The sequence below is a fragment of the Hylobates moloch genome, unplaced genomic scaffold (assembly GCF_009828535.3).
Source record: "Hylobates moloch isolate HMO894 unplaced genomic scaffold, HMol_V3 SCAFFOLD_5, whole genome shotgun sequence".
NCBI lineage: Eukaryota > Metazoa > Chordata > Mammalia > Primates > Hylobatidae > Hylobates > Hylobates moloch.
In genome coordinates this window covers 13,181,286-13,196,506 of record NW_026652280.1, presented here as the reverse complement: position 1 = coordinate 13,196,506, position 15,221 = coordinate 13,181,286, and the positions used below count along the sequence as shown (strand labels likewise).

The window sequence follows — 15,221 nt, the reverse complement described above, 5'->3', positions numbered from 1 at the left end:
AAGTAAAATAAGGGTATACGGAGAGCTTGCAAGAGTCCAGGAATCATTTAAAGTTTTGTGTTAACTCATTTAATCTTGATCAATACATGGATTATTATTCCCCCCAATTTTACTGATAAAAAATTGATAAACCATTTAGTTTCAAAAATTACAGTTTAATTATTTGTGTAAGGTTATAGCTGCAGTGCTATAACAAAAATAGCAATCAATTCTGTGAACCACTGAAATTTAGAGCGTAGCTTTTAACAACAAATAATTAGAATCTAAATATATTTTAAAGTAAAATAGTTATAATAAAATCTAAATAAAATTTTTATATAAACATTGAATTGAGAAGAATTTCTAAGTGAGCCAAGAAATTCAAAAAACATAATGAGAGAAAATTGTGGTTAAAACATTTAAATCCTTCAAATTGATACAAAAAAAGACATTTCAGAAAAAAGTATGAGCTAGGAATTTACAGGAGAGAAAATTCGATTTATCTTATAGCAGACTTTCTCACTGCTGTCACTATTAATATTTTAGACTGGATAATTCTTAGTTTTGGGAGGTTCTCCTGTGCATTGTAGGATGCTTATCCTGACTTCTATCCCCCAAATGTCTGCAGCATCCCTCCCACCCCAGTGTGTCAATCCAAACTGTATTCAGACATTGTCAATGTGCCCTGGTTGAAATTTGGGGCAGAAGTGTTGAGCCAAATGGCCTGCGGTGGAGACACACTGAGCTATCATGATGTTCACACAGCCTCTCACCACAGGTAAGAAGAAGAATGGTTTAGCACATGCCATTTGTGATAAAACAGCACCCAGTGATAGCTGAGTGCTGAAAATAACAATGTAAACCAACTCTAGCAATGGATACTGAAATTTAAACTACACATATCTGTGACCCAATCTGTTAAACTTAAGCTACAATCTAAGGTATCAGTATTTGAGTAAATGACCCAATTAAATACATTCCAGAGTTATTTGCATCACATCCAAATTATATAAACGACTCAAATATATATCAAAAAAGAATTGGGGAGAATAAATTACAACTGAACTATGACATTATGTGGATGTATTAAAAATGTGTGAGTCTGGCCAACATGGTGACCTACACCTCTAAATCCCAGCCCTTTGGAAGGCCAAGGCAGGAGGATAACTTGAACTCAGGAGTTTGAGAGCAGCCTGAGCAACATAGTGAGAACTCGTCTCCACTAAAAATCCAAAAAATTAGCTGAGTGTGGTAGTGTACATTGTAGTCTCAGCTACCTGGGAGGCTGAGGTGGGAGAATCGCTTGAGCAGGGGGTTGTGGCAGCAGTGAGCTGTGATCGGGCTACTGCACTCCAGCCTGGGCTACAGAGTGAAACCCTGTCTCAAATAAAAGAGTGAGTCGACGTAACACATTTTTGTTGTGAGCTCTAAAACTGGATGACTTGAGTTTGAATTTTGGTTCTCAATTTGAGAAAAATACATAACCAGAATGCCTCAGTTGGCATTCTGAAAAATGGGTGTGATAGTAGTAACTGCCTTATAGGGTTGTTGTTAAGATTAAACATATACATAAAGCAATTACATAAATTACATGAAGCAATTACATAAATTGGATAATAAACATAAGGCAATTAAGAGTAATTAGCACATAACTGAACAATGAATGTTAAATATTATTTTGTTGTATCTACTAACCAGACGTATTTTGTGAACTGAAAAAAGTAAGTTGCAGCTATTATATTGTGTAGTTTTTTTTTTTTTTTTAAACTTTCTCTCAGGCTGTAGTGCAGTGGCAGGATCCCAGCTCACTGCAACCTCCACCTCCTAAGCTCAAGCGATTCTCCTGCCTCAGCCTCCCTAGTAGCTGAAACTACACGCACATGCCACCAGGACTGGCTAATTTTCGTATTTTTAGTAGAGACAGGCTATTGCCATGTTGGCAACGGTGATCGCGAACTCCTGACCCCAGGTTACCCACCCACCTTGGCCTCCTAAAGTGCTGGAATTACAGGCTTAAGTCATCATACAAGGCCTCTCTTTTTCTTAAAAAAAAAAAAAAAAAAAAAGCTATAGGAAAGGTGCATACAATTAATAGGTATAGGGGTGGGATTCTTTAGTTTGTCTCAGTGTTTTTATTTAAAATATATGTACTATTTGTAATGATAATTTGAAAGAAAAAAACAAATTAAAAATCAGAGGCCTGGTACTTGTTGAAAGCAAGGGAAAATATTTTTTCTTTCCTTCCTTTTCTCAGAGCATTCATACACACACACACACACACACACACACACACACACACACACACAGAAAGAGAGAGAGAAAGAGGAAAAAAAAAGCTTTGTATGTAAGTTTTTTATTTGTCCCTTTGAAGTGTATGGAAATCTTTCAAAAGTTCAATAAGTTTCTTGGAAGCTTTAGGATGCAGGACTGTATTTCTTAAGTAATGGTGACCATCTCTTTGAAATGTAATCTTCGAGGAATACAGCATCCCTATAGCCTACATTTGGGGGAGGATAGGAGACTCATTTTAGCAACGTTCTTGTTCTAAGTTGTAGAACTACCTCTTGTCATAAAGACATGAAAAGTTAAGTTGTCCTTTGGATAAAACCACTTAGCAAACACAGGCGGTCACTCCAACCACCCAGTGAATATAGAATGAATTTTATGTGACAAATAGTGCTAAGTCCTCATACTTGAACGTCTAGATAACATTTAACTTGAGAACATGTATATAATGGATTGCATTTGCTTGACTACATAAGAAGGTGAGATTTCTTTCCATTTTGGCAATCTCTTAGATTTCCTATGATGCATGTCACATTGTGTTTTAACGCTTTCCAGTAATAAAATTTTTCTCTCTGTTCTACCTTTGAGGAGAAGTTTTCTGGGCTGGGATGAGATTTTGCTTATAATTGTATTTTCCCAACAATAACAGTTACAATTAAGATAGAAAGTAATTTTCAATTAATTAAAAATTAAAATTTCTAGGATTTATTACACACACACACACACACACACACATCCATGGCCTTTAAGAAATACAGCAACTATTAGTATTTATCATTTTGAGACTTTTCTCCATTGTGTGACATTTAGGATGAAAATAAATTAATGGAACATTTAAAAATGAAAAGATATTTCTAAAGATTTCAAGAAGAAATGAACCAGAAAATTAAGGTTCATATTTGTTATGGTTTTAGCACATACATCATCACAGAATATCTTTTTGCTTAAATAATTAAATTGTATAACATAATTCAGTTGTGAATAAACTGACAGAAAATTAATAAGAAATTCATAATGTTTTTATCTTTGTGTTCCTAAACTTTGCTTGAAATTAAGTTCAAATTAAACCTTTGGTATTACTGTACAAAATGTATATAAAACTTCACAGCTTCACCTTAAAATAGTTAGTAGTTTTATTCTTCGCTGGCATACTGATAAATAGCATTGTGCTTAATTTGGGAAGCTTTCCAGAAAAGAGACTAAGCACAACGAACTTCATTTGCTGGAAAAAAAAAATGTTAAAAGGGAACATCTCTTTCCTATAATCAGTATAATTACTATGGTGAAAGCTTTTCAAGGTAGTTAGCAAATGCAGCTAGATGATTTTTAAAACAGTTTTATGTAATGCCCTATTTTCCACCAGTAGGTGGTTTATTTATATTGCTATTGAAGCTAAAATGGTCAAGCCTAATTATTTTTGGTTCAGTATTGCTTTCATACTAGTAAAAAAATGGCAGTTACACATATTTTCCCCAAATAGATCTAAAATGGGCTTAATGATGTAGAATTTTTTTAAATGTTAGAGAAACAAAAAAAAACGGAAAATTTGTTATCCAGTGTTATAAAAGCTCATTCCAACTAGTTTTTCCTTAAAATGAAAAAAAAAATTGTTCTCAGACATACGCAATGAATAAAAGCTGCATTTAAAATAAACAGCTTTGCATTTTCTGACACGAGAAGCCTTGACGTTTCCTCTGTTGCAGCGGGCATTTATTCCATTGTAACATTTGCCTCCTTTTATGGTTTAGTTAAATGGAACCTTGAAAACCCAGATTCAAGCTCTCCTACAGTGTTTCCATAGAATTGTTCATTGTATTGCAAAAAATATGCGGACATGCCTTCTACTCCACCATATCACCTGCCATCTGCCTAATAAAGTAAGGAAAAGAGAGATATATGCTCCCTGCCTCAACAAAGAGTGAAGAAAGGAAACACGATTATTAAAATTCTACGTAAAATCAGCTGTAAGAAAAGATGCATCTGAGAATATTTTCTATTCACAATTTTAATACTTTACAATTCTAAATCTATTGACTAAGTAATGGAAATGACTTTGATATTTTATATTGTGTTACATTTATTTCTTTAAGCTTTAATAAATATAATTGTATGAATAACTGATTCATAATTTTAAGGACAATATCCAAGTGGTCAATCAGAATAATTTACAACCTGAAAACGAAATCATCTGCCTAAATAAACAAGCAGAATTTCAAGTGAATTTCATTTATATTTTGTGGTTTCCTCAATTTATTCTTGTATGAAAAATTATTTACTGTTATAATTAGAAAATAACAGTTTAGAAGGTATTTAGTGGTAAGCATATAAATAAAAACTAATAAAATAAAATACACAAGTACACACATTTACATTGAATGTCATTTAAATAATTCCAACAACATTTTAAAGTAGCCTCGTCCCCATGTATAGAAATTGTGTAATTATTTACGAAATATGGCAAACAACTGTATTGGATTTCAAATGAGTACTTACATTTTTCTGTGGCTGTAATACTTAGGTTGTACCAAGCACTGATTTCACGATCCAGTGAGTTAGTTGTAGTGATTGTACCATTATCATCGATATTGAACACTTCGCTCCTAGTAATAGAATACCTGAACCAAAAGGAAAGTATACCTTAATGTTTTTATTCTAGCTACATAACAGTGTTACATAACACTTTTAAGCAATAAGACATGTTATTCAATGCATACTCTACATAGCCAATATATACTACTGAACAACTTTTAAAATAGTATATTCCTGTATTTAAGATTCAACTCAGTGGAGACAGAAAAAAAAATATAACATGACTTTAGATTTAAATTGATGGACGCTAAATCTAAAATTAATGATTGTGAATCTTTTTTTCATATTAAATAAATTAAAATATATCTTCAGGCTAGACAAGTATTGATCTCTTTCCTACGTCACAGGTGTTGCTTGTGAATCTGTTCATTTTACTACAACTACTTGACGTGATATTTAACAAATGTTTTTGTTTGTTTAAAAAGTAAATTTGATAAAAAGTAAGGTCTATATAGTAGATAGAATTTTAATTCTTTTGGGAAACCTGAAAGACCTCTGGAATCTGAAATCAGGAATCCAAAAGATTATATATATATATATATATATATATATACACACATATATATATATATACACATATATATATACATATATATAATGTAAAACATATATAAAATACATTATATATGACACATTTACATTTTATAACACATATATTTTATTACATATATAACATACATGTAATATTTAATACATATATGCTGTATTCTATATTACATATACATGTTTTATGCATATATAATATATGTAATATATGATACATATATGTTTTATTATATATTACATATATTATGAATATTATACAAATATATTATAAATATTATAAATACATATGTATGTGATATATTATATCATAGATATTTATTTTATATTATATATTTTTTACATATAATATATATGTTTTATATCTATATACACACATATGAAACAAAAGTAAAATATAGTAGTTCTAATGTGCTTTTAGATTGTGCATGGAAGAAAGCCAAGTTACAAATTTCTCCCATTAAAAAAAAAACTGAAAAATGATCTCAACCTCCACAATGAAAGAAGACTTTGAAATACCCCACATGTCTCATCTACATGGAAACAATTGATAATAAAAATTAAAGAGTAATATTATCTAGGGTTCAATAATGGCTTCTCATTGCATGTATATTCCTGAAGACTTTGATGAGATATCAATGAAGTTTACCATAATTATATGGCAAAGATGAGAATATTTTAATTTTGAGTTCAAGTATTTCCAAAAACATTATACTACTTTGTAACTTGGTATTCAGATAAGGATTCAATAGAAATTATGAAGAATTAAGCTTTAGAGGAGTTCAGTTTTAACTGTACTCCATTTAAAATATTTACAAGTACTTTCCCTAAATATACCCAAGTGGTTGCCTTTCACACATAATAGATTTGTTGGCAAAATTATACAGTGTTTTAACAGTTGTTATTTTGAATTAAACATCTAATCCTATTTCTGTAAAATGTCATTGCACATAAAGCCCATTTAAAGTTTGATAGGATGTTATAGTCTTTAATAGTTTAATTCGCATCTGTTAGAATTTAGGAAGAAGAGCCACATGAACAATAAATGGGTTCAGGTCCCATTAATTAATTAAAACAGAAATAAAAATATATGTAGCCCCTCTAGGATGTGATATAAGCAGTGATGTGTAATATGTATCATTTTTCTTAACCCCTTTTAGAACCACAAATTCTCATTATGTAAATTTTCTTTTCCCCCACTCCACCTTCACTGGACAAAATTTGTTTGGCTTTGAGGTAAGTTTTAGTTAAATTTTACATATATGTAAAATACAAATATATATTTTTCCCATTTTTAAACTAGGGATACAAACATCAGAAAATTCATAAATATGTAAACAGCTGACTTATTTAGATATGTACCATCATCACCTCAGCAAAATTTAAAATTTGGAATTTTCCCACTAATCCAATTAAAAATATTTTAAAATAATTTTGGACTTACAGAAATGTTGCAAAAATAGCACACAGCATTTCTACATGCTCTTCACTCAGCTTTTTCTAATGTTAAAATCTTATATAAAACTTTAATCTTTTTAATAAATTAATCGCTATAATGTAATTAATCAAACTACAAACTATAGTTGGATTTCACTGTTTTTTTTCCACTCATATTCTTTTTCTTTTACAATCCAATCTAGAATCCAATATTGCCTTTCATTTTCTTGTGTCCTTAGTCTCCTCCACAATTCCTCAATGTTCTTGTCTCTCAAGACCTTGATGCTATTGAAGAGTATTGGTCAATTATTTTATAGAGCGTCTCTCAATTTGGGTTTGTCTGATGCTTTCTCATGATTAGACTAAGGTTACATATTTTTGGCAGGAATAACACAGACATGATATGCTTTCTTAGGCTATCATAGCAGGGGAACATGATGTTCATCATGTCTCATGAATGGTGATATTAACATTGAGAACTCGATTAGGTGATGACCCCATTTCTGGGGTAAAATTGCTATTTTTTTCTTTTGTAATTCATAAGGATCTCAGGAAACTATTTTAAAATGTTCTGGTTTCTCAAACATTTATCCACGAATTTTCAGTATCCATAGATGAATAATGTTAACATTTTTGAATACTTTCTTTCTGGAACCACAAGATGCTCCTGGATAATCTTGTCTTTTCCTTACAACAGCTCTGGATTCCAGTTATCAGATGAGTTGCAGCATCTTTGATTGGAGAGTAGTATTAGAAAGCAAGATCTAGTATTAAGAGTTCCCATTGCTTCTTGAGTTTCATTGTTTTTAGGTCCTTTGAGCAGACATCAACAGGAAATATATGTATGTATACCCATGCGTACAAACACATCTGTATTTATTTCCATATAATTCCTTCTGTCTGTATATATATTAAGAAGGCATTCATGCATCACACCTCAGATTTCAATCCAGTGAGACACCTTCATGTAACTTTTCTTAATTTTTTATTTGTAACCATTTCCCTTGACGGTAATCAATCTTAGTCTTATTATCTACAGTATATTTACTTACGTGTTCAATCCCAATATACATGTAGAGTAACACCGCAGTCCCAAAATGGTATCCATGTAAAATATATATTCATTATGTAGAGTACATTTTTTCTGAATAGCCACTTTTTTGTCTCTAGATTTAGAATTGAAATACTCTCTTCCAAAATTACTTAGGTTGTATTTTCCTATACAACATAATTTTGATTATGTTATTTGTCTATAATATAATAAAGAACATTTGCAATAGTTTGCCTTCAATTTTGGGAATATCTCCAAAGTTCTGTTTGATTTTTTTTTCCAGAGTCTACACTAATTGGTATTTTACTCTATATCATGGAGAATTCTGTGAACTTGGACAAATGAATAGTCATGTGTCCGCCTTAACGTAGTGACACAGAACAATTTTATCACCCTCCTTTCCTTTGTCATATCTTTTTAGTTTAGGTACCACAGGGTTTATTTTTGTTTGTTTATTTTTTTTTAATCCATTCACCTATTGAAGGATATTTGAGTCAATTCCAGTTATTGGAGATCATGTGTAAAGCTGCCATAAATGCTTGCATACAGGTTTTCATGTCAAAATAAGTTAATACATTTTCTAGGCCTGCTGCAACAAAACACCACAAACTGGGTGGCTGAAAACAATAAATTAACTCTATTAGATTTATCACAATCAAAGTATCAACAGGGTCATGCTTCCTTTGAAGCCTGTAGGGGTGAATCCTTCCTTCCCGTTTCTAGCTTCCAGTGATTTCTGGCAGTCCTTGCTAGTCTTCCGCTTGTAGACGCATCGCTCTGATCTCTGCTTCGGTTGTCACATGGCGGTCCTCTCCCAGTGTCTGTCTTCTTATAAGGACACCAGTCATTTTGAATTAAAAACATACCTGCTCAGTTTATGACCTTATCTTAACTATTTACCTCCACATTCAGGTGTACTGGATGTTAGGACTCAACATGTCTCTTTGGGACACAATTCAACCCAAAACACAAAGTTTCCTTTACTCCTGGGTAAATGCTTGGAAGAGGGATTGCTAAGTGTTGTGGTCAATATAAGTTTAATTTACAATAATCTTGTATCTTTCTGCATTGATAAACTCACTTATTACTGGGCATTTTTGCGAATTTCATGGAATTATGTAGGCAATAATCAAGTCATCTGCAAATAAAGAAAACTACATTATTTCTCTCCAACTTGTGTGTTTTTATTTCTTTTTCTCACTTACTGCATAGCCAGGACTTCCAATATTATAGACTTGGTCTAGTGAAAGAGTACATTCTTACCTTGTTTCCAATCTTAGGGAAAAAGCACATAATATTCCATAATTAAGTATAATATTAGCTGCATTCTTTTGTAGATGCTCTGTATCTGCTTAAGAATCTTCTATTCATATTGTGCTGATTGTGCTGATAGTTTTTATAATAAGTTAATTTTGAATATTGTCAAATGTTTTTTCTTTGTCTGTTGAGATATTATATGGCTTTTCTTTTTTAATCTGTCAACATGGTGGTTTATATGAAAATATTTTAATATATAGACACATCCTTGCATTCCTGGGTGCACTCCAGTTGATAAGAATATACTTTCCTTTTCACAAATAGCTCAAGTTACTATTATTGTAAGGAATTTTCATATTTGTTTATGAGGGATATTGATCTGTAGATTTCTTTGCTTGTTACATATGGTAGAATTTATCAGTGGCATCAGTTTTTACTGGAACTGCTCTTTGTTTTTGTGAAGCTTTTTAACTGACTTCTTGGTGGTATATATATGCTTGTGTGTATGCATGTGTATGTATACATATTTATGAGGTGGTACATATATGGTTGTTTGTAAATGTATATATATGTGTGTGTGTGTATGCTAAGGTTACTTATCTTTTAATATAAATTTAGTGGATTCTCTCAAGAGCTTCCTCTAAATGTATAGGCATAGAATTGTTCAAAGTAGTCCCTATAATCTTTTTTATGTCTGTGGGATCAGTATGTGTGCTCCCTTTTTCACTTCTGATAATAATAATTTTTGTCTTCTCTCTCTCTCTCTCTCTCTCTCTGTTTGCCCCTTGGTCTTTCTTGATAGAGATTATAGCAATATTTTGAAAGAATCTGCCATTGGCTTCATTATATTGCTCTGTTGCTTTCAGTTTCACTGCTCGTGATCTAATCGTTTTATTTCCTTTTTTTCCTGCTTGCTTTGCTTTTTATTTGCTCTTTTCTAACAGGAAATAATACACCATCTTTCTCATACTTACAAAATATTTCAAAGTTTGACTTTAGGCTTAATTTGAAAAGAAACTTCAATAACGTACAAAAAGTAAATAATACCCATTGATACCAAAAGAGTAATCCCTATATCTGAAGTCCAAAAGATTAAGGCAATTGTCTTAGTCATCACAGACAGCTATTAAAAATTACCATAGACTGGGCAGCTTATAAACAACTGATATTATTTGTCACATTTCTAGAGGCTGGAAGTATGAGATTATGATGCCAGCATGATTGGCTTCTGACAAGAGCCCTCTTTCAGTTGCAGACTGCTGACTTCTGTGTCCTCACAGCCAGAGAGAGGCTTGAGATAGCTATCTGGGTTCCCCTTTAAGGGCACTAATCCCATTCATTAGGGCTCCACCCGTGTGACTTGATTCCTTGTAAGACCCACCTTCTCGTACCCACCTAATACCTTTTCATTGAGATTTAGGATTTCAAAATGGGACCCACCTTGTAATACAATTTCACTGGTGTTTCAGATTTCAAATATGAATTTTGAGGGACATAAACATTTAGACTTCTGAAATAGTACATAGTCTTAGTGATAAAATAAAAATTTTAAGAATAATTTCTTATGAAGTTCTTAATAATTTTATGGTAGTAATTTTATTACAGATTGTTTGGGCTCCTCTAATTTTTACCACACAAGGCTCCTTAAAAGAATTCTATCATCTCACTTTCAAGTCTAAATATTAAATTTTTCCATTATTTCTGTGCCCCATTTTTTTTTAAATTGACATATAGTTTGTTATTATAATTCATATAAAGGTACATCTTGCTCCTCAAGCTTTTATGACCTCAACTACAGCAAGAATATGTTGTTAAACCAGTTTATTTATCCCACCCAAGACTTGATGCAACTGAGTTTGGGAATTTCCATGCTTTACAGAAACAGCAGGTGATTCTTACTCAGTAGGAAAAACTAATATGAGTTTAATGAATTGGGGCTAATTTACTATGTTTAATATGTGTTAGTGTTTCTCCCACAACAATGAAACATCCCTAAGGCTAAAATACAATAACCTAATATTTTTTCTTGTTTTCATATCTCTTACCATGCAGTGAGTATTAAAGAAGAGATATTATCAAATTAAAACTCAAATTGAAATCATTTTGCATTTTATGTTCAAACATTTTGGGGATCTTTTGCTTACAAAAAAAAAAGAGATAAATAAAGAAAACCAAAAAGAAGCCTCCTGAAATGTGCTGAAGTGGATATTTTCATAAGCATCTGATTTTGTTTTTATGATGTATTTTGAATGTTTGTTAAATCAAGCTGTATCACATGGAAAAAAAATCAGCAATATCAATAACAAAAACTGCTGTATCCTCAGTGATCGTAACATATGTATGAAAAGCAATATTATTTAAAAGACACTTTTAAAAGAAAGAACATCTGTCAAATCATTAAAATGTGTTTTTTTGATGGATACAAGTTATTTTAAAAAGTAATAATTGCCAGTACAAAGGTAGAAGTCATTAGCTAAAATATTTTCAGACCGAAGTAAGTAGACACCAATGGTGATACTATAAAATACAAAACCTCTTAATATTTGGTTGCACCTTAGGTTTTTCTTCACATATATGTAGCATTTTCACATGTAGTAAGCACGCAATTCTTCATTGTGTATTATTGTGCTTTAAAATGTATGCAGTGGTATTATCTATGCATCACAAGCATATTCACTTGTATTCCTAAAATTAACAATTTTTAATACTTTATTATTATAGATGATAACATATTGAATATCTTAATCATCAAAGCATTTTTTAACATTCCATATTATTTAGTGTTCCCTGAAGAACAATGAATAGGTATATAGATACATCTTTTAAAGTAAATAATTGATATGCACTTACACAATCACTAAAATCTCTATGACTAATTAAGAACTATATATGCGTATCAGAAGGCAACATTTTATGAACTGGAACTATAATGGAAAAGTGGGAACATTTCTTGGTATCAAAAATTAAATTGAGCTTTTTCATTGAGCTACTGCAAGACCTTCACAGAGCCAAGCAGTAGCTAGCATTTTAATTAATATATGAAGGTTTATGGAAAATAGGTGAGTAAGTAAAGCTGTTGGAGAAATCATTACGTAACAAGCTTGGTTTTTTATGCCCAATCAGACTATCCCTCAACTACTGAAACAAACAAACAAAAAATAAAACAAAAGGAAAATAAATTATAACATAGTAACTGAAAATAACTGACTATTTTAATATATAGCAAATATTTGTTTAATTGTAATACAAGAATAGATTTCTAACCCTTTGAACTCCTTTAAGTGGTATCCTGTAAAACACAGGTTCCCAGCCCCCAGGCCATGAACTGCTACCTGTCAATGGCCTGTAGGTGAGGGCAGGCGAGCCAGCCTTACTGTCTGAGCTCCGCCTCTTCTCATATCCGTGGCAGCATTAGATTGTCATAGGAGCATGAACCCTGTTGTGAACTGTGCATGTGAAGAATCTAGGTTGAGAGCTCCTTCCTCCTCAGATAATCTGAGGCAGAACAGTTTTATTCTGAAACCATTCCCCTTCACCCCCCCAACCTTCGAAAAATTGTCTTCCACCAAACTGGTTCCTGGTGGCAGAAAGGTTGAGGACCACTGCTATAAAAGCTTTCTCAATTTTTGAATATCATTTCAAGTAAATAGTATTTAAATAAGCCACTTTTTTGTTGTTGTTGAGACGGAGTCTCGCTTTGTTGCCCAGGCTGGAGTGCAGTGGTGCAATCTTGGCTCACTGCAAGCTCCAATTCCTGGGTTCACGCCATTCTCCTGCCTCCACCTCCCGAGTAGCTGGGACTACAGGTGCCCGCCACCACGCCTAGCTAATTTTGTTTTGTATTTTCAGTAGAGACGGGGTTTCACATGTTAGCCAGGATGGTCTCGATCTCCTGACCTCGTGATCTGCCCGCCTCGGCCTCCCAAAGTGCTGGGATTACAGGTGTGAGCCACCACGCCCTGCCTTAAATAAGCCACATTTTGATCAGCTTTGTTTCAGCTCTAATTGGGGGGTTTTAAAAAACGATTTTTTTCTCTTATCTCCTTTCCCCAATTAAGAGGGAATATAATGCACTGAATTTTAATTGGTAATTGCCTCTTTCTTGCACGTGTTTGAAATCACCAATTTTACTGCATCTTAACCGACATTCAGGTTCCCTATTTTGTTTAAATTGTTACAAATTAATTAAGACATACAGAAATATAGATACAGATATAACCTTGTTTAAATTTGCATGCAGGCTAGGGGCAGTGGCTCAAGCCTGTAATGCCAGTATTTTGGGAGGCCGAGGCGGGTGGATCACGAGGTCAGGAGTTCGAGACCAGACTGGACAATGTGATGAAACCCGGTCTCTACTAAAAATACAAAAATTAGCCGGGCGTGGTGGCACATGCCTATAGTCCCAGCTACTAGGGAGGCTGAGGCAGAAGAATCGCTTGAACCTGGGAAGCAGAGGTGGCAGTGAGCCGAGATTGCGCCACTGTACTCCAGCCTAGAAGACAGAGTGAGACTCCCTCTCAATTAAAAAAAAAAAAAATTGCATGCAATTTTATTTTTAATCTAATTTATATTTACTTATTTATTAATGCAAAACTGACCTTACAAACATACCTGATAGGAGATTTCCTATTGTCTGGGTCTGTGGCAGACACCACGCCTACAAATGATCCCTGTGGAGTTTCTTCAAAAATTTCAAATATATAATATGGAAGGAGGAAAAAAGGAGGCTCATCAACGTCTTCCACCTGGATCTTAATGAAAGTGGTGGAAGCTTCAGTGTGGTACTTCATGAGCTGCTCAGCAACATGATGGTTTTTAACTTTTGCTCTAATACCATAGTGGTTCTGGTGCTCAAAATCCACTTTCTGCAAAGAAACACAGTGTACACAGAAGAAATGGCTTTAGTAACCCAAGATACTACTTAGAAAAAAAGTTTTACCTGTTAAATTAAGTCTCAGTGGCCTTTCAGTTAGATTTTTCTTTTTATGTACACGGATCTCTCTGATATAATTGTTAATCAGGCATAACAAATCTGTGTGTGTATTGTTACTTACGTATTTTAATTTGGAGATAAAATTATACTTTTGAGAGCATAAACATCTAATGAAACTGAGAATTAATTTCCTAGTATTTAAGATATTTTCAAAAAAGTTTTATTATAAGAATTTAAAAAATGTTCTGCATATAATTCAAAACACTCTGTAATAACTATCTCATCTCTAAAATCCTTTTCTCCATAAAACATAAATTATGGGTTCTCATTTCAATTATTTAAAGAGTTAAAAACTAACCAGCTACACAAAATATGTTACGTTTTAATTTTGCGCTATTCTGCAAGGCAAATAATTTTAACATGTCTACCTTTTTTAATATAACTATTCCTTCTTGAGTTTCATGATTAGTAATAATGTCAAATGTTTGTGAATCATCCTCTTCAATGCTGTAATCCATTTCTGCATTCTCTCCTATGTCATTATCATATGCCATGATTGTTCCTATAGAAGTCCCAGTGGGTGCAGATTCAGAGACAGTCAAGCGGTATAAACCTTTAAAAACAAAATTTGAGGTATTTTGGATAAACACTTAATATAGGAAACTTGCAATTATAGTTTTTTTGTTTGTTTGTTTGTTTGTTTTTTCGAGACGGAGTCTCATTCTGTCGCCCAGGCTGGAGTCCAGTGGTGTGATCTCGGCTCACTGCAATCTCTGCCTCCTGGGTTCACGCCATTCTCCTGCCTCAGCCTCTTGAGTAGCTGGGACTACAAGTGCCCACCACCAGGCCCGGCTAATTTTTTGCATTTTTGGTAGAGATGGGGTTTCACCGTGTTAGCCAGGATGGTCTCAATCTCCTGACCTCGTGATCCACCTGCCTCGGCCTCCCAAAGTGCTGGGATTTCAGACGTGAGCCACTGTGCCGGGTCGCAATTATAGCATTCTTTATTTTTGATCTGTAGGGAATCCCATATCTACCTTTCCCAGTTACTTGTTCTTAATCTTTCTTTTTTCTTTCTCTTTTTTCTTTCTCTTTTTTCTTTCCTTCTTTCCTTCTCTTTCTTTCTTTCTTTCTTTCTTTCTTTCT

At 33.0% G+C, this 15,221-nt stretch overlaps 1 protein-coding gene across 1 annotated transcript in view; it reads right to left on the bottom strand.

Annotated features, from left to right (window-relative positions):
• Nucleotides 1-15,221, bottom strand: part of CDH19 (cadherin 19) — a 108,838-nt gene that overhangs the window by 29,128 nt on the left and 64,489 nt on the right. The window contains exons 6-8 of the mRNA XM_032152084.2: nt 14,504-14,688; nt 13,754-14,007; nt 4,759-4,880 (exon numbers count right to left, since the gene is read on the bottom strand). Of these exons, the coding sequence (XP_032007975.1) occupies nt 4,759-4,880; nt 13,754-14,007; nt 14,504-14,688 (561 nt within the window). The remainder of the gene's footprint in view (nt 1-4,758; nt 4,881-13,753; nt 14,008-14,503; nt 14,689-15,221) is intronic.